The following is a 24,615-nucleotide window of genomic DNA, read 5'->3' on the forward strand; positions in this document are numbered from 1 at the left end:
TTGAGCCACCCAGTCTGTGGTACTTTGTCATGTTAGCCCTAGAAAACTAATATACCCTGCTTCCAGAGGAGCCCTCTGGGGACACAGAACACTGACCATGGGGTGGGTGGGGCTAGAAGCTGAAATTCTGGTTTGAGACTGGGATCTCAAAAAAAGTTACCCATGGTCAAATGTAGAGTAGGATGTTTTATAAGTGCAGGAGCCTTTTGCCTTTTCATGGACTATTTCCAAACTTTGACCATAATTGTCTCCATGGTGACTGAAAATACATTAAAGATTCCTGGAGCTCTTCTCCCAAGTTCTCTCAATTGCTTATGCTCAAGTGTTCTCTTAGGATCCTAAGGAATGGAGGATGGAGCATCTCAAAACATACCCATGCTTTAATTTCCCTCCCCTCTTTGGGAGAGGTAGGTGCTCAAACGAAGCTTAATTTGATTTAGAAAAAATTAATGTCATGTTTCTTGGACAAAAGGATCATGGAGTTGAGTTATATCTATAGCAGCTAGAATCATGTTACCTTCTGTTTACTTGTGTTTTCCCCACACCTTTAGTAAGGTCTCATGTAACGTCCCACTTGGTTCATTAGGCTGTAAGAAAATAACGTTAAAAGTCCAACGTCCACCCTTGTGGAGTAAGGAGACACAGAGCCCCCTGAGACCAGCATGGGGATGTCCAGGCCAATTAGTCCCAGAAGTAAAGAGTCAGGGCTACAAGTCCCAATTACTCATCCCCATGGGAGCTGCTTCCCCTATTCCCAATCATGGGGTGTATGAAGTAAAGGGTTAACTCAGAGGTTAAAGGGTGCTCAAAGCCTGCACATCCCAAATAAAGGACTGGCCCTAGACTGCCTCCTGAAAGATGACCTCTAAGCCCCTGGAATATCCTGCCTGATAAAAGTGTCTTTGTTTACCTGAGGCCTTAATCCATGCCAGGTAGTCTGTGTTGACAGTGTAGCTGATGATGAATGCCTGTTTTTGTTTACCTGGGACCCTAGCAATGCTGTATTAGTTTGACCTCTGGGGGGACTAAAGAGTGAGTTGTGGGGCTTCCCTGGTGGCGCAGTGGTTGAGAGTCCGCCTGCCGATGCAGGGGACACGGGTTCGTGCCCTGGTCTGGGAAGATCCCACATGCCACGGAGTGGCTGGGCCCGTGAGCCATGGCCGCTGAGCCTGTGCGTCTGGAGCCTGTGCTCCACAACAGGAGAGGCCACAACAGTAAGAGGCCTGTGTACCGCAAAAAAAAAAAAAAAAAAAAAGAGTGAGTTGTGAAGGTCAGCAGGAACTCCATGCCTACATGACAGACCCTGATAAAATCTCTGGACACCAAGGCTCAGGTGGGCTTCCATGGTTGGCAGTATTTCATATGTGTTGTCACACATAATTGCTGGGAGAAATAAGTGCTGTCCATGCAATTCCACTGGGACACAACAACTGGAAGCTCGCACCTGGTCTCTCCTGGCCCCTGCCCCCTGCACCTTTTGCCTTTGCTGATTTTAACCTCTGTCCTTTCACTGCAATAAACCATAAATGTGAGCATCAGAGCTTTTTCGAGTTCTGTGAGTCCTTCAGGCAAATCATCAAACCCGAAGGTGGTCATAGGGACTCCCGACACAGAGGCCATGGATATTGTTTTATTAGGAGAAATAGTAGTTTTCCTTTACCTTCTCGAGTTCCACCAGTCCTTGAGAAAACGAGGAACATGAGCTGATCGCTCACCTTGTGGAACCTGAAGCTCCCCTTAGCCCCAATCCCAGGGAAAACATCTCCTCCCCTGCCTTGCCCATCACCCTCCCACAAATTCTCAGCATATGCCCAGAGAGAAACAGAGCCCTTAGACATCTTTCATCCCTGCTCTTTTATCTCAGTTTCCCCCAGACGCGCTGGAAAGAACATGTGTGTTCAGTGCACAGTCACTCATGCAGCGGTCTTCCCCAGGAACCCCCTCCCCAGCCCCCTTCCCTCCTCTAGGCGGCAGAGCTGGGGGCTCTCACATGGCACTCTCGTTGCCTCCCCGTCCCCTGGACGCCCCCTTCTCTTGTGCCATGAGAGACTTGTAGGGCTTCCCCAGGCTGGGGAGGGTGAGTTCAGCTTCCTGCAGCTCCAGCTCCCGCTGAGACAAATGCTCAATGACTGCTGCTCCAATAGAGTCCCCCAGCACATTGGTCACGGTGCGAAGTCGATCACTGGAGGGGGCGGGGGCGGGGGGGAGGGAGAGACAAGCCACCATTAATCAAGGTTTGAAGAGCTCCACAGAGAAGAGGGTGCAGCAGCCAGGAGCTCCTTGTGCCTAAAAGTTGGGGTTCACATTCCAGTCTAACACAGGGTGGACCGAGCTCTGATATGCTCACATTTGTTATTAGCAAGGCAAGTCTTTTTTTTAATAAAACGTAAACGTCTGATATAGAAAATTAGGGGTTACGAGCTGAACAGCATACAGGATGAGGAAGGTAACCATTGTGAGTAAACAAGGCCAGACTGAAGACCAACTAAATGAGACTCAGATCCAGGGGACAGCTCCCAAGTGGGGACAAAAGTCCAGATTTTTATATGTAAACCTCCTAGTTTTAAAAGTTGAGGGAATTCCCTGGCGGTCCAGTGGTTAGGACTCGGCGCTTTTACTGCCAAAGGTGCAGGTTCAATCCCTGGTCAGGGAACTATGATCCCTTGAGCCACACAGCGTGGCCAAAAACAAATAAATAATTAATTAAAAAATTAAAGTTGAGGAATTTGTTTTTAAATTTGCAAGTCAGCTCTGCCCCCAGGGATCACCTTTTTGGTGACTTCTACATAAAGCAGGTACAGCAGGGCTTTTCTGGATAATGGGTAAAGACCCCATTGCTTACCTCCTCCCTGCCTTACTTCCCAAGGTTAACTCTATAGAATTTGGGATCCACATGGCTTGGGATATTCCCCCAGGCCACCTTTTCATTCTAAAATTCTAGAACTCTGTCCTTGCTGGAATAAGAGCCCATGTGTTGGGAGTGCTGCAGGGAGAGTGGTGGGTTCGAGGACAGATAGTACCAGAGTCTGAAGAGCACTTACAGGAACCAGTCCACAGCTATGATGAGCGTGATGTCTTCAGTGGGCAGGCCGACCGAGGTGAGCACAATGACCATGGTGACCAGACCTGCCTGGGGGATGCCAGCAGCCCCAATGCTGGCTGCTGTAGCCGTGATACTGCACGTGGAGAGTGAACACAGCGAGGCAGGAGGAGGGAAGGGAGAGATGAGGCAGTGTCAGAAGAGACACGAAAGAAGGGAAGGGGTCAGTTTCCCAGGGCATCTTAAATCAAATTCCCAAAAATAAAGAGCAAATCCAAAGCAACTTTCATTGAATGCCAATGCAGTTATGTTCCCTCGTCCTTTGTTGGGATCTGGTTAGACGTCCACCCAATGATAGAGGTTTTAAACAATTCATATTGCAGATGCAAGAGTAAGGATTTAACCAGTTGCTTCTGGGGACTGGAACAGGGCAGAAGAATCAACCTGGGCAGCAGCCGTAAAGCAGGAGCTTGAGTTCCCCATGTGCACATGTGCTAGAAGTAGGTAGGTCAGTATAGACAGGTCCAGCTGCCAGGAACAGAACTCCGGAAGGTGGGCCAAATTTAGAGTCAAAAGAAGAAATTGTCTATGGTGCTGAGTGAATTTTAAAAATTAGACATTTACCCATATAAGGTTTTGGAAAACTAAAAGGTAAAACACATAGAAAATGAAGAGACGGTGATCCACCATCAAGTAGAGGGTCAGACTGGATCGCAAGTAGGCTAGATTTTAGCTCCTGCATCAATTCGGATGTCTAGCATGGTGTGCTAAGAAGAATTATAAAACCACTGGGCTTGCCAGGACAGGTGTTAGGGCCCTGAGGTTGACGCCCCCCACCCCCGGCCTGGTGGCTTCTGAAGTCCTTTCCCAAATTCTATAGTCGTGAACATAGAGCTACTCAAGATGCTTAACACAGACGATATCTCTTACAGAACAGTGACTGAGAAAACATTTGGGCTCACGAACAGGGAATGGACTTTGGGGTCCAGCAGATTTTATTTGTCAGCTGTACACCCTTGGACATAAACTCAGAGCCTATATTCCCTCATCTATAGAATGGCAGACATATACCTACCTTGAGGGGTTATTATGATCAGTAAAATAGAACAGTGCTTTGGGAATAGGGCCCCAAGAAGGGTCATTATTACTATTATCCTAAGTGAGAGAGAATATCTCTTCTGAGTGCTGGCCCTGGCATAAACAGTGATCTGTGCATGCCCTTGGGAGGCAGGCATCATGCTCTCAATGGAATGGTAAGATCCAGCTAATTCCACCTGGATCCAATAATCCAACTCAAACTTTGTTTAGATTCAGTCCAAACTAGGAATCCCTAACCATCCAATCACAATCTTCCACTAAATTCTGAAGCAATTACCTGATGGGTCTCAAGCTGGCCATTGCCACCAAGCTCTTTGCATAGATTAGAAGCTAGAAGTGATGCTCAGTTCCCTGATCCATTTAAGAACACCCCTCAAAAGTCCTTACCCTTTTTGATGACTTCTCTACTCCCCAGAATGTGAAAGTTCCCGTGAAAAGTGCTCACTGCAATGTTTGGGAACCTAAGCTAGACAAACAAACAAACCAAAACGTGTTCCTTTGAAATTATCTTCATGTCATCTTCACTGCATCCTTGGTTTCCTCTAGAAAAGGATTCTCATACCACAGCCTTCTGTTGTAAAGGCAAGGAAGATTGTTTGAAGAAAGACTCAGAGGCCTCAGAGGTATAAGACTCAAAGATCTCTGGGTTGTGTGGTAACAAGGTAGCTGGGACTTCCTCTACCCATAGTAGAAGGGACTTCACATGGGCTCAACATCTCACAGGACCTCAAGATGCTCTATGAGCCATAGCGCCCAGATTTAAGCTGTATCCCTGAATGTCCCTAAGCCATTGGGACCCAAGTTCAGCCTGTTTTCCTTGTCTGAAGAGTGGTCTCTCAGAACCCCTATAAAAAGAGAGAGCACTCCATCCTGCTGCTGACCCCAGTTACCAGTGTTTCCATCCAAGCCAGCTTTGTACTGTACTGCATGACATTGTGGTACCTGCCTTTATTCACAATCCCTATGTAGCCAAGAGGGGCAGAGAGCTGTTAGGGAGGGTAGGATGCTCCAATAAAGAGCATGGGCACTGGAGTCCAGTTTCCCTGAGATCATTAGCATTCTAGGTCTAAGGTCTTTATTTTTATAATATGTGAGAGACATCAGAATGCCTTCATATGCTATAGAGAAAGGTCAAGTAGAGGCAGTGGAGTTGAAAATGCAAGTAAGCAATGGAATCGCTGACAGAGCGAGAAGATAGGAGGGATGAGATTTGGGGAACTGTAGAGGAATGAGTTTTGAATAGAGCGATTGATCCATGTTTAAACTGAGATCAGGGGAGAGAAAGCATGGATGGATGCATAGCACAATAAATCCGAGTTGTGGGGGCAGAAAGTTGGGTCCATTCACATCCAGTAACCTCAGTGACACCCCTGAGGTATAAGGCAATATGATCTTTTACGCAGAAGAAAATTGGAGAATGGAGCTGGAAGATAAATAGAGTGAAGGTTTGGAGTGAGGGATGGATAATGGTGCCACCATGTACCTGGGTAGTTATCTACCCTGGATGCACAGCAGTATCACCTGGGCAGTTTTCACAAACATACCAATGCCTATACCCTACCCCCACCATAGCAAAGTCAGAGCCTCAGGGAGTAGGCGGTCTTGGGCAATGCTAACGTGTAGCCAAGACTTTGAATCACTGATATAAAGGGATTTCTGAGTGGAAATACACTTAGCTGATAAGGTAATGCGTCGTCTTGTAGTGGTCACTGCAGTAATCACCGCAGTGGGTAGATTTTTCTCTAGCTGGGTTCAGACACCTTGACATAGGAACGGATAAAGTGGTTGATTGAATCCCCAATGTTGAGGATTTGGAAAGACTAAGGGGTAAGGATGTCAAAGACGCTCTCAAGAAAATGAAAGAATGAAGAGCCATACTCTCTGGTCTGGAAGCTCAAGTGTGGTCCCTAGACCAGCAGCATCAGCATCACCTCTGAAGTTGTTAGAAATGCAGAACCTCAAGCCCCAACCCGGACCCACTGAATCAGAATCCGCTTTTGAACAAGACTCCCAAGTGATTAGTATGCACAGAAAAGTTTGAGAGGCACTGAACTAAAACACATAAAGGGAAAGTGAAACCATAACGGAGGGAATGAGAGGAGTTGAAGAAGCAAAACTTTTCATGGAATTAAAGAAAATATGTAGGGGAAGTAAAGTAAGAGGGTGGAGAGATTGGAGACTGTGGCCATGATGCACATACTCGAGATGTCAGAGCAGGCTAAGCAGAGGCAAAGTCCAGGACATGGCCCCATGGGTAGGTGGCTGGAATTCCAAAGGTCAGCAAACTTTGAAAAGAAGATGATGGAAGAGTCACCTGTTTGGATGTTGAAATTATTTAGGAAGAGGCTAAGAAAATGGAAAGAAAAAGAAAGCTATACAGCATCAGCTGAGTTAGATAACCCTTCTCTGGATTCCCAAAACTCTTACGTTACCCATAATAAGCAGATAATCTTTTTTTTTTAATTTGGCAAGGGCAGTAATGGAACTATGCATAGGACATCATGAGATGTCATTCAAAGAGCCCACGCCTGTAAAATATTTAATGCTGTGTATGACACATAGCAAGTGTTTTATAAATGTTGGCCATCATCATCGTCTCCACTATCACCATCACCACCCTTATCACCCCCATCACTATCACCTCCGTAATCTACATCATCATCACCAACACCATCATCATCATCATCATCATCATCCTCATCAGTGTGTCTTTTTCCTTCATTAGACTGGATCTTCCCTGAGTTCAGGAACCATGTCTTATTTTTTCCTGCGTCCCTCAACACATCCCCCTTCTAACACCCAAAGGCTCCCTTTACTTCTTGCTGTGACTCCCTCCCCTCCAACATCCCCAGCCAAGCTAATGACTTCTTAGGTCTCAGGTGTTGGCAGGTCCCACCCAAGGCCAACTCACCTGATAGTTGTGATCTGACCCAGGTTGAGTTCGTAGTTGTTGACTTGAGCGATGAAGATGGCGGCCAGGGCCTCATAGAGGGCAGTGCCATCCATGTTGACGGTGGCCCCCACAGGCAGCACAAACCTGGTGATGCGGCGGTCCACACCCAGGCCCTCCTCCAGACAGCGGAAGGTGATGGGCAGTGTCGCAGAGCTGGGAGAGAGAACCCCAACGGCTGAGAATAAGTGGTGGCAATGGGCCAAGGGAGGGCTCCCCCTGAGAACACTGGAAGGCAAAGTGGGAGCTAGAGCAAGGGGAAGATGGCAGGTGTCTAACATTTCAGAGGCTGATGACTGTGCGTGGGGGAGGGGAACTCCTCATGACACAGAGAGCACACAGCAATGAGGTGCCCCAGGCTGAAGCTCTCTTGACCCACCTAAAGCCAATAGCTGAGGGCTACTTACTAGACACTAGTTCATGTCACCAGTTCACTCTAATTATCCACTCCCAGAAAGGAGGCAAAGGGCCTTCTGAGCTCCCACACCTCAGGGCTAAGAGAGGGGTATTACAGAAGACTCCTATTCCCCACTTCCCATGTTTATTCACGGAGTGACCTCAGCTACACTAACCTTCTAGGTCTCTCTCTCCCCACTTGGGATCAGCTGGTCCATAAAACATGTGCTCTGCCTGGTCAGCTCTGTATCATGCATCTGTATCCTGGACCCACAAAGGGGATCTTTGGGTGTCCATGCCTGTGGCAACCCGGTGAGTTTAATTCTGGGGTACTATAGCACCAATCCTCCTTGGCCACAGATCAAAAGGCACATTCTCCAATAGGTGTTACAAGCAATAAAAATGATACTTTTCTTCCATCTGGTTGGCTCTAGTGATACATCTCAGATTGTTTTGAATTTGATTGATGGTGGAGAGGGGAGCTCTTTATGAAAACCCTGAAACCATAAAAAAGAAGGAAGCCAAGGGAGCTCCCAGAGGCCATCTCAAGGGGGGATGAGACCCTATGAGGTAGAAGATGACTGAGATCATGAGGCATGTTGGACCCTTTGCAGCTGGTTCTCCCTCCATATTAAATAGAGAAACACATAGCCCTGGTGGTCCAGTGGCTAGGATTCCATGCTCCCGATGCAGGGGGCCTGGGTTCGATCCCTAGCCAGGGAATTGAATCCCACATGCCGCAACTAAAAAGATCCCGCATGCTACAACGACGATCCCACATGCGGCAACGAAGATCCTACATGCTGCAACTAAGATCCAGTGCAGCCAAATAAATAAATATTTTAAAAATAAAGAAATAAATAGAGAAACAGAAAAGGAGGGAAAGGGGTTAGGAGAGCCAGCCCAGGACAAAGATCAGTGCCCAGGTGTTGAGCCACGTGGAGACCTTCAAGAGCACCTGACATTACTATACAACCCAGATGAGGTTCTGTAGTGGCAGAGAGGGCAGGAATCCTAAGAGAGCCTGTGAAAGGCAAAGAGTGAACCTAGGAAGGGTACCAGTGGTGAGGAGCAAGGCCATACCTGGAAGACGTGCCCATGGCAGTGATGAGGGCCTGCAGTATTCCCCCAATGAAGGGGAAAGGATTCCGATGGGTGATGAGGAAGTAGATGAGAGGCAGGATGCCACCGGCATGAAGGAACAAACCCACGATGACGGTCAGGGTGTACATGCCCAGCTGACCCCCAAGGACGGCCATGTCTTCCATCTCTAGGATCTTGCCAGCAATCAGGAACAGGATGCCCACAGGTGCATACCTGGGCCAAGCCAGACACCTGTCAGGCCTCCCTCATGACCTCCCCTACAAGCCTGGAGCTAGCATCTCCCAGGCTTTGCCAACATAGACCCTGGAGCCAGGCAACACACACCATACAGCACCCTACTCCACTCCAACCTTCCCCACACAATAACAAATGGGGCTGGGTCCCACACATAAATCCCACCTTTTCTTCCTGATTACCCACAGCTCGCCCAAAGAGAGCAGAAGAGTTCCTACAACTCCAACATATACATTCTTATAAGGTCTCTCCTTCACCCACCCCCCAATTCAAGTCCCCCCAAATAATCACAGTCCTCAGGGCTTTTTCCCTAGACATTGCCCAGACACTCCCTATCTCTGGCCTTCTAACTTCTCACTTCCCCCAACTCTTTGCTGTACATTTGTAACCTGTATGCCCCTATTCTCTTTCCTGTAAGTACATATTCTCACTCATTCACCAGCCCTAAGTTATTTCACCTGGATTTCCCACAGACATCTTAAACAACCTGTCCTAAATATTATACAATATTGCTTATATGTGGAATGTAAAAAAACAATTGTACCAATGAACCTATTTACAAAACAGAAATTGAGTCACAGCTGTAGAAAACAAACTTATGGATACCAAGGGGGAAAGGTGGGGGAGGGATAAATTGGGAGATTGAGATTGACATATACACACTACTATATATAAAATAGATAACTAATAAGAACCTACTGTATAGCACAGGGAACTCTATTCAATCTTCCATAATGACTTATATGGAATAAAATCTGAAAAGGAGTGGATATATGTATGTATATATAACTGACTCACTTTGCTGTAGAGCAGAAGCTAACACAACATTGTAAATCAACTACACTCCAATAAAAAATTAATTATAAACAGCCTGTCTTATTAAATTACCTGTTCGTTCACTCAACAAATATCCATTGAGCACCTACTATGTTCCAGTCACATGGTCCCTGCCCTCATGGTGCTTACATCCTAATGGGGGAACTATGCAATACACAGAGAAATATGTCATTAAAAACTTCAGGTAGGGCTTCTCTGGTGGCTCAGTGGTTGAGAGTCCACCTGCCAAGGCAGGGGACACGGGTTTGTGCCCTGGTCTGGGAAGATCCCACATGCCGCATAGCGGCTGGGCCCGTGAGCCATGGCCGCTGAGCCTGCGCGTCTGGAGCCTGTGCTCCGCAACAGGAGAGGCCAAAACAGTGAGAGGCCCGCGTACCGCAAAAAAAAAAAAAAAAAAAACTTCAGGTGGTGATAACTGCAAAAGAGAATCAGTGAGTGGGGCTGTAAGAATGAGTGGTCAGGGAGGGCTTCTCTGAAGAGGTGACATTTATGCTGATACCTGAATGATGAAAAGGAAACATGCATATTTGAGGGGAAAGCATTGCAGGCACAGTTCAAAGACTAGAAGTACTGGAGGAGCAGAAAGAAGACCAGTATAGCTGGAGCAGTGAGTGAAAAGAAGAGTAGAGAAGACAGATGAAGCAAGTTCATAGGGGGCTCACCTGTTTTCCACTCAAAACAGCCCATTGCTTAGTTTTGTGAGTTTCTGCCAGTGATGCCATAATTCACCCATCACCAGACTTCCTTTGTTATTTCTGTCTCTTTAGAAATTGAAGTCTACACTTGGTCATTGTCATGGGGGATGTACTGGAGGAGGTGAGGACCGCTTGGGGAGGCGGTGCAATAGCTTAGGTCAGAAATGATGAGACGCAAGCTGAGGTTGTGGGAATGAGGAGACAGGGGACTCCTCCAGCCACATCGTATTCCCCAAGCTGGGCTCGAGGTTAGCCCTGGTGGGTGGTTGCTGACTTGTCTCCAACTCCAGACCTACCTCTGTGAATAACCTGTTAACTCCTTTCTCAAATCCCTCACCTCCATCCTTACTTTCTCACACTCTGCAAAATTCCTCAACTCTGGATCAACTGTACATGACTTCTTTCCTCCTATACTCGGCTACCTGGCAATATGGATATTTTCCCAGACGTGCCAAGGACATCACTATAGACTCATGGTGCCCAATTCAGTTGAGCTTTCAATATTCCTTTTCAATCTTCTTGCTCGTCCTTGATAAGCTTTCCCTCCCAATCCCCTCAGCTGCTTTTCCAAGCTCTCAACTTAGCCTCTAGCCCCCCACCCAACTTTCAAATTATTTGGGATGATGTACAAAGTCTTCCCCAATTTGGGAAGACAGCCTCGTTAACATCTTCCACCAGCACTCCCTAGGTAGGCTCCCACCTTCTTGAACTCCTTACCATTCTCCAAACAACTCAGGTTCTTTCGAGCTTTGCATGTTCTATTCCCTCTGCTTGAAGTGCCTCTCCTTTCTTCCTGTCCTGTTGGATTCCCACTCACCTTTCAAGACCAAACTAAAAGGTGGACGTCTCCATGACTTCCTCCTCACCTACCCAGACAGAGTTCACTTCATATCCCTCATTGGCTGCTTACTTATCTATACTTTTGTAATGTCTCTTGACTCTAGAACCTTCCATCTTGTATTATATTTATCTAATATGTGCCTGTCTCCTCCAAGACTTTGAAAGCTCTTTGAGGACAAGGACTGAATTCAATGTATCTCTGTATTCTAGAGTTCAAAATAAAGTCAGCCTGGGAAAATGTCTGCTGAAAGAATGAAGGGATTTAAAGAATGAATGAATGAATGTGTCAATTAAGGAATAATCAGTGAGTGGATAAATGAGTGAGAAAATGAGCAAATGAGACATGATGGGTGAGTGAATGAATGAGTGGATTAAGCAAATGGATGAATGAATGCAAGGAATATTTGATTGAGTGAATGAGAGAATAACAAATGTAGAGATGAACGAGTCAAAGAATGAGTCCAAATGAATAGATGACTTGGTGAGTAAATCAATCAATCAATCAAAGAATTAACTAATGCGTGGATGAGTTTGTGAATGAATTTATGAGTGAATGAATGAGTCACTTAACCAATGCAAAGAAAAATGAATAAATGAATGGGAAAATGAATGAACCAATTCATGGAAGAATGAAGATAAATAAATAAATGAATGGATAATTTGGCCAATCCATAGAAGAATGAGAAGATAGATAAATGATGGAGTGAATGAACAATGCACAGACGCTTGAGTACAAATGAATAAATGAGTGAATAAATAGAGGAACAAGGGAGTGCATGAGTGAATAAATCATTGCACAAAGGTATGAATGAATGAGTAAGTGAATGAGTGAGGGTGTGAATTAACCAATGCATATATAAATGACTTTGGCCAAGTGGTCCCAACAACCGCTTCAGGAGCTGCCCCACAGCCTGACTTCCCAGCCCTGACAACACCCTTCTGTGTGCCACCACCACCACCCCGCCCTTGTCACAGCCCAGCACTCACCAGATAATGATGCCCACCAGCCTCATAATAGCCTCATTGAGGCTGTCGAAGAAATCCCGCAGGACTCGGCCCTTGTGTTTCATGCCACCGATGACCAGCCCAAAGGCCACTGAGAAGACCACAAGGCCCAGGGCGTTGATGCCATTGGCTGAGCCAGGCACAGGCACAGTCTCCTCAAAGCTCAGCACCTCCTGCAAGGTGCCTATGGCCCGTGTGACATTTTCCAAGAGGCTGCTTCCGTTCTCCATTGAGGATAAAGGAGGCATGGAGGTGCCCAGCTCAGATCCATTATCTGTCCTCACAATGGTCCTGGTTACCAACCTCGTGCTGTACTGCGTCTTAAACTGAAATAAGGAGATATTGGGCCATAGACCAATGCATAGTAAATTGAGTGCATAAACAGGTTAATGAGGGAGTGAACAACCAATGAATGGAAGAATGAGTATAGATTCTGCATTTTTCACAAGCTCCCTGGGCAATGCTCAGACAGGTTTTGGGGTCTGTCTCCTCAACTGTCTATGATCAGAAGCCTTGGTTCCTCCTCCATTACCATCCCCAGGCAGCCTTTGACCTAAGTCCTTCTCTCTAACCTTGCCTTGATCACCACACCAATAGAAAGCACATTCTTTCAGACTCTTCCAAAAGCCCCTGGGCAATGCTCTGTCAGGTCCTTCTTCCCATCCCTCACTCCTGGACCATTCACTCAGCAGCGAGCTCCCCCACCCCTCCAAACCTCCTTGATCAGACTATGTACTTCCCCCTGACCTGTTTGAAGCAGGCCTCCACAAGGTTGGGCGGAAACATATTTCTGCAGAAAAACATCAGATGAATGAACGTGGTTAGACCTTAGAAGAGAATCTAGACTGATAACAGTAATAATAATTGCAATGGCAACGATAATAATAGAAGCCAACATCTGAAAACCGATCGAAGTGCCTTACCTATGGGATCTGATTTAAACACCACAATAATCCTAAAAGTGAGTGTTATTGATGTCCCCGTTTTACATACAAAGAAACCAAAGCACAAAGAACTTATGTAAGTTACCCAAAGCCACACAGCTCCTAAGGGGTACAGATGGACCTCAAATTCAGGCCTGTCTGAGCCCTTTGGTACGACCCTATGCCACCTCAGGGACTTCAGTTCACACACAGTGATGTCTCCAAAAAAAAAAAACACGGAAAGCTCCCCCCAAGTCAGTGACTAGGGTAGAACTATGACCAGCCTTGATTCTGACAGGCAAAATCTTGCTACTTTAAGAGAATCATTCACCTTCCAATGGATCTTGGGAACACCAGACAAATACCATTTGTCCTGAGCCCATCTCAAGATGCTGCAACTATAGCCTCCCTAGCCTACGGGTCAAAAGATCATACCCTAGGAGTAAGCTGCTCTCAGAGGATTTATGCAAGGCTCCAGGACAGAAAATAGGTACCAAAAAAACTAGGCCCAACTTGGATGTTGCATTTCCAGGCTGGATTAGCCCGTCCCCTTTGTCTCCCCTTGAGTATAGGTTGTTACATGTAGGGCTGGAATTCCCATCAAAATTAGAAAGGACGTCACCTGACCAGGTCCATGAAGGCATCAGCCGTGGGAACGGTCTCGATCCGGCCCTCTCGGTGCAGCCCCTCCTTGGAGCCCTTCCCAGGATGGATGATGGTGACCATGAGGATGCCGATGAAGACCGCGATGACAGTGGTCACCATGTAGTATACAGCTGCCCGCATCCCCATCCGCCCTGTTGCCTTGTTATCCAAGGACGCCATACCTGGAGGACAGGTGGTGCAGCCCGAGCAGCCCCATCCACACCCCACCACCCACTCTCCCATCCATTTGCTCCACACTCCCCACACTGCTACAACCATTCCACCAAGTATCCCTCCTCCTTTGCCCAACCCCACATCGCCATCCTCCAACCCCCATTCTATGTTCCAAATACACCTTCCACTCCATCCTTTATCCCAAGCACCACTTCACTAACCTTCCCTCTATTCCAAGCCAGCATTTTCAACCCCCACTCCGTCCTCTATTCACCCCTATTTTGCACCATAAGCTCATCTGCATTGCTCTCTTCATCCTCCTATCCACCCCAAAATCACACCTCCCTCCAACCCAGCTCACTATACACTATCTGTGGTAGATACTTTTGGTCCCCTATCAAGACACCCTTTATCATGCTGATACACCCATCCTTCCACGGCTGAGCCTGTTGGCTGCTAACAACTCGTGCTGCCCCCTTCTCTTGAGGGCTGCCCTCAGCAGAACAGGAGCTTACTCACCCACAAAGTCTCCATGGGAGACCTACAGCCAATGACTGATTGGTACAGGGATTCAAAAGGCCAGCTCCTTTGATTTAGACGGTGGCAGAGTTGTGGAGAATAATTCTGTAGTGTTGCACATTCTCCAGAGCTCCCCGTGGGATCAGGCTGAGAGGCCAACCTTCTTCTGAACCCACATTTCTACTTAGCTTCTTTCCCCATCCCATCCTGCTCACCTCACTTCCTCATAGGTTTCTCTTGAGAGCTACCCCTCAATAAATCACTTGTGCAAATAGCCCCTTCTCAGTCTCTGCTTCTAAGGAAACCCAACCCAAGAAATCATTCTCCCTTCCCTTTATCTTCGTACCCATCCCCAAATCTGGAGATGGGCAATCAACCACCCATGGGCCAAATCTGGCCTGCTGCCTGTTTTTGTAAATAAAGTTTTATTGGAACACTGCCATGCCCGTTTGTTTACAAACTAATCTGCTCGCCGCTTTTGCACTACAACAGAATTGAAGGGTTGCAACAGAGACCACATGGTCCTTGAAGCTGAAAATGTTTTCTACCTGTCCCTTTACAGAAAAAGTTTGCCAACCCCTGCATAGGCCATCCATACTTCCACCCCCCCTCCACCCACAATCCTGTCACCTGTATCTCAAACACCTTCATCCACGTCCCACCCCATTACCTTCCATGCCACATCCCAGCTACCTTCCCTGGTTGCCCCACAACAGCCTTTCTTTCATCTCTGGATGATACTAAGCCCCTCTCAGGCTGGTATTTTACCTCCAAGGAAAAGTACAGGAAAGCTACTGAGATAAGTATTGCAGGTCATCTGGGTTCTGGAACCCAGGTCTGATTGGGATCAGGGCTTTGGCCAAAGACTCAGAGCTACGTGCATGCTCCATGTTTGAGGTCCTGAGTTGGGGAGGTGGTCCCATGCTTGGAACAGCCGTGGCTCCAGGTTTGAGCTTGGACTCTGGGATGGGTCTTGGAGGCCAACACTGGCCTGGGCTCTCTCACCTGTGACCAGACTGGAGACAATGAGTGGCAGCACCAGCATCTGCAGCATCCTCATGAGAAGCTCTCCAGGGAAAGAGAAGTACTTGACCTGGCGATAGCTGAGCTGGTACGGGCGCAGGGCAAAGGCCAGGCTGACCCCTAGGGCCAAAATGAGGGGTCTGTAGGGTTGAATTTGGTCACTGAATCCCAAGCAGGGGCCATCCATCCATCCCAAGAAGGGCGTGTGTGTGGGTAGAGGTGAAAGAAAGAGAGAAACATTCTATGAGTGTGCGTGTTTGTGTGTACATTGTGGAATGTATGAATTTATGTGTTACTATGTTGATATGTGTGCAAATGTCTGTGCACATTCATGTATACATATGCACACATATGTGATAGTGCACTCACTTGTGCACATGTATCTGTGCCTGTATATGAGGGTCCATGTATATGAGATGCACATGTTTTTCCTATGTGTGTATACAGGTATGACTTGTGTGTGTATGTTACTGTTTTCAAGCATGGGGGTACACATGTATTCAAGCTCTTAAGTGTGCCATTGTGTGTGCAGAGGAATGCATGTGTGTGTGAACGTGTTTATAAGTTCTAGTATATGTGTGCAAGTGTGTGCTTACTTTTTTGCACCTGTATGTTTTGTGCATGCATAAAAACGTGTTCATGTTTGCGTGTGTTCGTAGGCAGAAAGTGTGCGTTTGTATGGTGTACACTTATGCCCGTATATACACATGCATATAGATGAGACGTTGTGTGTACCCACAGATGTGTTTGCAAGAGTGTATACCTATTTGTGTGAGCGCGTCCTGGGGAGGGGGAATGGTGGACGTGTGCACCTGTGCAGGTGAGAAGAAGTAAGTGGAGGGAAGAAATATGCTGTGCGGGGAACTTCCCTCAAGTCCTCGCCCTCCAGGGGCAGAGCCCGCCCCTCCCAGACGACTCACCAATGACCACGGCGCTGACGGTCAGCAAGATGAAGGCATTCCGGCGCAGGAAGCGCAGCACGTGCTCGCGCGTCATGGTCTGCAGGCGCAAGCGCGTTCTCAGCGCTCTCTGCTGCAGGCTGTCCAGCAGCCGCTGCAGCAAGCCCACCCGGCCCAGCCGCTGGCCACTCTCCCGCAGAAACAAGCTGTTGCCATGGCTGCTCATCGTCTACCTGCGGGGTACAAAGGGGCCCGGGCCTGGTGAGGGGCCGGACAGAAGGTGGATGTGGGAAGAGGGGAAAGGTGGAAGAAGCTGGTGATGAACTCAGAGAGAGTCCAAAGAGCAGGGGAGGGGCGGCGTCGGTCTGTCGGGATGTGCCTGCGCTGGGCCACCTGAGAACACTGCCAGGAGTTCAAGGGTCATGTCCTGGCAGAAAAAGATCAAGGTCTCCAGAATCACTCCCAGGCATGGCTGGGAAGAGACAGAGGAGTAGGTCACAATATAATGGACGTTTTTGCCATTCTCTAACTCCAGACCCCTCCTTATCTCACGAGATCATCACAAGTAATTGAGAGCTGACGCAGCTCACAAACCAGACTAACAAACCTTCGCTGAGCATCAGCTTCACTCAGAGCCTTAAACAAGGCCCTCTGTGGTTAGCCCCCCAAGTTAATACAGCTTGGCGTCTAGCCTGGAGATGCCACCAAATGGGCTTTCCACAACGACAGAATCAGCAGGTGTCCGGCAAACAGTGTGTGCCCAATAAATGCAGCTGCTCTGTGTGAATGCCCAAGTGAGCAACAGGGAGAGGGAGAGTCCCATGGGATGGCAATGGGGATCATTCTTGATCCCAGCACCTCCTCAGGATCCTTTTTTTTTTTTTTTTTTTGCGGCACGCGGGCCTCTCACTGCTGTGGCCTCTCCCGTTGCGGAGCACAGGCTCCGGACGCGCAGGCTCAGCGGCCATGGCTCACGGGCCCAGCCGCTCCGCGGCATGTGGGATCTTCCCGGACCAGGACACGAACCCATGTCCCCTGCATTGGCAGGCGGACTCTCAACCACTGCGCCACCAGGGAAGCCCCTCAGGATCCATTTTTGAAGAAAAATGTGATGTTCAGAGTCACTCTGGGGTGCCAGGCCCTGTTTCCCAAACTTCAGACTCTTTACATTCAGCCATATCCGTGTCATCTTATTTACCTAAATAATTGTAATCCAAACTGGGAACTTTAGATCATTACTTGAAATGCTTATTATATGTTAATACACGTTAAATAAAATGCATATAAGAAATAAAATTTGCCTATCCTTTTACCAACTAAACACCTTCCATGTATAGGGCAGCTTGGAAATTGTGAGGAACATTTGCCTTCATGAGTCTGAGGAAAATTTGCCTTCATGGCCCTTTCCTCCATTAAGATATATATTAAAATTATATTTGGTATAATGTGGTATGCCGAATTGGTATAAAAAGGAATGTATTATTTTGGAACTAGATCAAGGGGATTGTTGTACAATGTTGCAAATGAACTGAATGCCACTGAATGCCACTTGAAAATGGTTGGTTTTCTGTTGTGTAAATTTCACCCCCATTTTTTAGATGAGAACAGTAATATTACATATTAAAACGTTTTCTTTGACTTGAAAGTTAAATTCTTTATTCTGATTTCAAAAGAAGCGAAAACGTTTGCATGGGTGTCCCTAAAAGTCTCGTGGGCCCTGGGCACCTCCTATTGCAGAAAGATAAGCAGGCTTACCTATACTGATCTCACAGCAAAAAGTGGCAGCACCCCTCTTGTAGGCATACTGGCAATTCTGTTATCCCTATAGATTCATCCCCAGGCAAAAGGCTGACCACTACAGTTGGCATTGCCCGGGCTCCCTTGCCCTTTCAGTCTGGCCAGTGGAAAACAGCAGGAGAATGGAAGGTGGGAGGAGATGTAGGTGGAGCATTCTCTCAGCTCCCCCTGCCAGGCCCCTGTTTGGCATTGACTGTATTCCTCTACCTAAGGCCACAGCTCCCACTGAACAATCCTCTGCAGCTCTTGGCCACGTGGACAACTTCTTTGGAAAAATGACTATTTAGTTCCTCTGCCCATTTTTCAATCAGATTGTTGATGATTTTTGTTATTGAGTTGTATGAGATCTTTATATATTTTGGATATTAACCCCTTATCCAATATATGGTCTGCAAAATTGTTCTCCCATTCTGTAGGTTGCCTTTTCATTTTGTTGTTTCTTTTGCTGTGCAGAAGTTTTTAAGTTTGATGTAGTCACACTTGATTTTTGCTTCTGTTGTTTGTGCTTTTGGTGTCATATCAAAAAAAAAAAAAGAAAAATCAGTGCTGTGACCAAATTTGAGCAGCTTCTACCTTACATTTTCCTCTAGCAGTTTTACAGTGTCAGGCCTTACGTTTATGACTTGTATCCACTTCAACTTAATTTTTGTGAGTGGTGTAAGATAGGGGTCTGATTTCAATATTCTTCATCTGTGTATCCAGCTGAGATCCAAACTAGTCACAAAAAACTCTAGAGCTAGTTTTGTCTATTTCCTATCTCTCCCTTACAAAACATGGTACAGAGCAGAGATGTACAAGCCATAGTCCAAGGACCAATTCTGGCCCGCTGCTTGTTTTTGTAAGTAAAGTTTTATAGGCACATAGCCATACTCATTCTTTATGTACCGTCTACAGCTACTTTTGTGCTACAAGTGCTGAGCTGAGCTGTCGGAACAGAGATTTTATGGGTCTCCATACAATCTCTCTGGCCCTTTACTGAAAAATTTTGGAGATCCCTGGCCTAGAGGAAGAGCGTACATGAGCTCTTTGTTTCAAATCCCACTCCACCTTTCAGGAACTGGTCACTTTCTGTGTGGCTTTGATGGCCCAATTCACGCGACACTTAGAACAGCACCTAGTGAGCATGAAGTAGATGACAACCAAGGTTAAGAAAAAGCAGAAATCCAACAGACACATGACTGAGGACTGAGAAAAATGCTGACAAGGGAGAGGGTCTTCCCATCAACATTGCTCGGTCCTGACTGCATTACTTGCCAAGCAATGCTTAACTTGAACTTGTTTTCCCAGGACCTTGGCCTCCACTTGGCCCCTTCTCAGTCTCTCTTGGACCCCAGGGGGCCTTCTCCCCTCACCCTGGGTTCTCTCTTTTCTAGTCTCTCCTGGTCCTAGGCCTTCTCTTGGCCCTGTTTCTTAGGCTTCCTACTCAGGAAACGGCCCTTCTAGTGTTCCAGGACCTTCAGGGATTCAAGGACGGGTCCCCCACCCGGTTCTCACAACCTCCAGACTCTTAGATGTGATGAGAGGGGCATCTCTCAGAGCCAGGGGCAAAAAGGAAGGAACTCGTACATTCTAAAGCAGAAGCAACCTACAGTGGGCAAACAAGGATGCTTTTCCATACGTTTTATCTCAATACTCTGCTAGCCTGAGGAGTGAGTGAAGGGAGGGAAAGACAAGGAGGAAACCACATACATCACACACCACATACACACACTTGAACACACAACCTCACACACCTGTTGTGTACAACGGACATATACACAACTGCACAGACACACAGTTTCACACACACAGAACTGTTCAACATACAACCCACACACTTTCAGAAAGGCAACTCCAAGTATTATGCTAAGTGAAATAAGTCAGACAGAGAAAGACAAACACTGTATGATATCACTTATACGTAGGATCTAGAAAATACAACAAACTAGTGAATATAACAAAAAAGAAACAAACTCACAGGTATAGAGGACAAACTAGTGGCTGCCAGTGGGGAGAGGGAAGGGGGGAGGGGCAACTTAGGGGTAGGGGGTTAAGAGGTACAAACTGTTATGTATAAAATAAGCTATATTGCTATAATATATAAGCTATAAGAATATATTGTACAACACAGGGGATACAGCCAATATTTTATAATAACCATAAATGGAGTACAACCTTTAAAAACTGTGAATCACTATGTTGCACACCTGTAACTTATATAATATTGTACATCAACTATACTTCAATTTTAAAAAAAAAAGAAATGCAACTCCATTCATGCAGCATCAGTCATACAATTCCTACACACACAAACACACACACACCTGACACATTCATGAATGCCGTCAGACACAAAACCCCACACCCCTCCTCAGACACACAACCCCATACATACACACCTTCACGTCCTTGCACAACACCCCTTGTAAATGAAACTCCATATGGCATTTGCAGAAATGCCATTCCTACACACACGCACAACTTGGGACACAAAACTTCAGACACCCAAATTCCTTCCTACATTTAAACATTCAGGCCCACCCACCTCTTTGGGAAGGCAACCCTACTCATAAATTCAGTCTCTCACACACACACAAACACACACACCATCACCACCCCACACACAACTTCGGACCCAGCCCCCCGCCCCCCGCAGCGATGGCCAAAGTCTGTCACAACCAGGTCCCTCCGGAGTTGGAGGAATTAGCCCCAGATAGGGAAGGGAACCAAGCCCTGGAAAGGGACCAGGCATCAGGCGGAGATGGAAACCTGACCACCAGTAGAGGCCAGGGATAGAGGGACAGGATGAGAAGGGAGACGGGCAGGGAGAATCTGGGGTAACTAAGGCGATAGGAAACTGATCAGGGCTACGGGGAGATGAGCGGAGGCTACGACTCTAAGAGTCAGGGAGCAGCTGAGACAAAGAGCAGCCGAGAGATGGGAACGTGGGCGCAGGGGGCGCCCCACCCGCCCGACCCCAGGGTAGGCCAAGCCGGCCTCGGATCCCGCCTGCCCCGAACCTCAGAGCCCCCGCCCTCGAGGAGCCGTGGTGTTCCCACTCACCAGGGCCAGGAGCTGCGGGGGCGGCCTGCCCGCGTGTCCGCCTACGCGCTGCGCCGGGAGGCAGAAGCCGGAGCCCAGAGAAGCGCCCGGCCAGGGAAGGGGGGAACCGCCAGAGACCGCGCAGCGCCGGCTCCAGGACCAAAAGGCCGAGGTACCCGCGCTGAGCCGCGACGCGCTGTGCAGCGAGTGGGATCGGCGCCAGCCCTGCGTTCACGTGGGTGTGGGGGCCCCGGGTCGCTGGAGGTGGGGGGCGGGGGCGGGATCCCCTCCGGGATGCCCCCAGCCTCCCCCGCGCCCAGCCCTGGCTCAGCTGCAGCTTGGGAGAAAGGGCGCTGCCTGTTTGGGGAGGGAGGGGATCCTGGGGTAGGCGGGGTGGTTGGCCTCTCTCTCGTCTAGCCCCCGCCTCCCAGCTCAGAGCCGCGCCTCCGAGCCCCAGCCTCCCGCCGCCTCCTGAGCCCTCCCGAGGCCAGAACATCCCTGGAGAGCGCGGGGACCAGGCCCTGGCACCACTGGGCCCAAGCCCGCATCCTCAGCGGAGGTCTGGGGATGGCGCGGGCGTAAGCGTCCGAGTGAGCGCAGCCTCTGCGTGGACTCGGCTGCCCCTCTTCTCCCTCGGGGCGCACATTCCATCCTTGGCCACTTGGCCGCTGTGTGAGCTTGAGCCAGCCCCTCTCCCTCTCTGTGCCTGGTCTCCTCGTTTAAACAACGGAGATGACTCAGCCGACCCCACAGAAAATTAAAGCTGAGAAAATTGAAGTGCGTGAGCATGGAAATCCTCCCTGCAGCGTGAAGCACTGTGCAAGTGGGAGGCAAATCACTGCTGTTAGTATTGTAATTAATATTATTCTTTGCACTCTTTAGGATACACCGGGCAATGTTGATTTTGCTTTTCTTCCCAAATGGCACTGACTTGGCTGTTTCCAATATCTCCTACCTCTCCTGAAAAGTAATTGCTATGTTTAAGAGCTGAGCACAGAGCACGGCATGTGATAAAAACCCAATACATGTTTGCTACTATTATTGTTATTGAGCAGTTGTTGACGGCAACTTCCTAGTCTAGGCAGGCTCTTTTACTCATATTTAATCTACCCACCCCTATGCAGTAGATATCATTACCCTCATTTGCAGATGATGACACAGGCTCTCAGAGAGGTTCAGTAACTTGACCAAGGTCACACAGCCGGGGAGCAGTCACCCCAATTCCAATTCTTTGTGCGTACAGCCCCCACTCTCCTTCTTGACACAATACCTTCTAGATAAGCAGTTCTCAAACTTAGCTGTACCTTAGAATCACCAGGGGAGCCTTTAAAAATTCTGATACTCAGGTGGCATCCCAGACCAATCTCGTCAGCTTCCCTGGGCGAGGGGCTCAGGCATATTTTAATGCTCCTCAAATGATTTCAATGTCTGGCTGAAGTCGAACCCCTGCCCTAGATGTCAGGTTCTCCTGGGCCACACCTGCAACTCCTCCCTGAAACCTTCACACTCCCTCTCTTTCAGTCACCAGCTGTGCACAGATGATTCTGCATCCTTTTCTGAGCCTTGAGCTGCCCCTGAGGTCCTGGTTCATACAGTTATTCACTCCACACATATTTATCGTTCATCCACCCACTATGCTTCAAGCTGTGCTAGAGGCTGGAAGACAGAGCACCCCTTGCTCTTTCACACAAAATAAGAAGAAGAAACATCAGTGGTTCTCAAACTATTGGGTCTTGAAACCACTTTACACTCTTAAAATTAAGGAGGATCCCCCAAAACTCACAACCCCAGTCTAATCATGATTTTTTTTTAAGTCACGCAAATTCCAATAAGGGGCATCCTGCAATATGTCTAACCAGTACTCCTCAAAACTGTCAAGTCATAAAAACAAGGAAAGTCTAAAACAAGTAAAGAAGAGCCTAAGGAGACATGATGTCTAGGGTAATATGGGGTCCTGCATGTGTTTCTGGAACAGAAAAAGGATATTAGGAGAAAACTGAGGGAATCTGAATAGGGTTTAATACTAATGTATCTTTACTTTAATAAAAATTTATTAGAATTTAATACTATTAAAGACTTTAATACTAATGTATCAATATTGGCTCATTAATTGTAACAAGTGTGTCTACTAATGGAAGATATTAATAATAGGGGAATAATAATAGGGGAAATTTTGGGGGGAGGTGAAGGGATATGGGGACTCTGCACTATCTTTTCAATCTTTCTGTAAATCTAAAACTATTCTAAGAAACTGTGTCTGTTGGTTAAAAAAAAATCACGGAGGGGAAAAAAATGATGATGGAGGACTCGAAAGAGTTTTTGTCTGTATAAGTTATACCTATTAATCTTTATTGGAAATAAATCTGAGAAAGTATTTCAATATTTGTTTATTCATTTTAGCATAATAATAAATTCATTACATGTTAACATAAATAGATTTTTATGAAAATAGCTATATTTTCCAAAACAAGAAAAAAATTATTAGAAGAGTGGCAATGTTTTACACTTTTACAAATTGTTTAATGACTAGCTTAATAAAAAGAAAGCAAGATTCTCATACAGTTGATCCTCCTTATGTGAGGATTCCATATTTGTAAATTCACCTACTTGCTAAAATTTATCTGTGACCCCAAAATAGATACCCATGGCACTTTTGGGGCCATTAGCAGACATGCTCAGCATGGTAAAAAATTTGAACTGGTTGATATGCTAAGGTCAAGTTTCCAGCTAAGGTCAAACAAGGCAACCCTCTACCTTCTTGTTTCAGGTGTCATTCTGTAAAAAATGTCCTTTCCACGGTCTGTTTAATGCTGCATTTTCCCCATTTTTGTGCTTTTTGTTGATTCTGCTGTTTGAAGTGACCCCAGACACAGTGCTGAAGTGCTGTCTGATGTTCTTTAGCACAGGAAGACTGTGCTGTGCCTCATGGAAAAAATCCATGTGTTAGATAAGCTTCATTCAGGCATGAGTTACAGTGCTGTTGGCTGTGAATTCAACGTCAATGACTCAACAATATATATCAAATAAGGAGTCTCTAAACAAAACACCCAGACAGGTGGTTGGAAAAGACAGGAATATTTTAATCAGCTTTTTCAGTTATCGTGGCTATTCTCTGAGACTACACCAAAACTTGACACGTTTTAAAGATAGTTGCACAGTGGAATCTGAAACTGTCAGTGAACCTTTAGTATTCTATTAACATTAAAATCTATTGAGTGCATCTTTTTAAACATCATTCACTAGTCATCTGAAAAAGATTAGTTCCTGAATTACACAGATCATCCAAATATTAACACATTTCATTATTCAATATCAAAAAGTAATATTTGTTAATATGACCACTGATCTCATCAGAAAAGTCTTTAAGTGTTGGCAAGCCGTCAAGATTACAGTAGTAAATATACGTTTTTCAAAA

At 46.9% G+C, this 24,615-nt stretch overlaps 1 protein-coding gene across 1 annotated transcript; it reads right to left on the reverse strand.

The window, feature by feature from the left end:
• Positions 1-1,613: 1,613 nt before the first annotated feature.
• Positions 1,614-21,805, reverse strand: SLC1A6 (solute carrier family 1 member 6). The gene is made up of 10 exons (XM_067733023.1): positions 21,222-21,805; positions 16,404-16,615; positions 15,466-15,603; positions 13,745-13,949; positions 12,947-12,989; positions 12,182-12,525; positions 8,568-8,801; positions 7,050-7,244; positions 3,042-3,176; positions 1,614-2,182 (listed from the first exon to the last, which is right to left on the reverse strand). The coding sequence occupies exons 2-10, from the start codon at positions 16,606-16,608 to the stop codon at positions 1,987-1,989; spliced, it is 1,695 nt and encodes a 564-aa protein (XP_067589124.1). The 5' UTR covers positions 16,609-16,615; positions 21,222-21,805; the 3' UTR covers positions 1,614-1,986.
• Positions 21,806-24,615: the final 2,810 nt, after the last annotated feature.

This window comes from Pseudorca crassidens, chromosome 3 (assembly GCF_039906515.1).
Source record: "Pseudorca crassidens isolate mPseCra1 chromosome 3, mPseCra1.hap1, whole genome shotgun sequence".
Lineage (NCBI taxonomy): Eukaryota > Metazoa > Chordata > Mammalia > Artiodactyla > Delphinidae > Pseudorca > Pseudorca crassidens.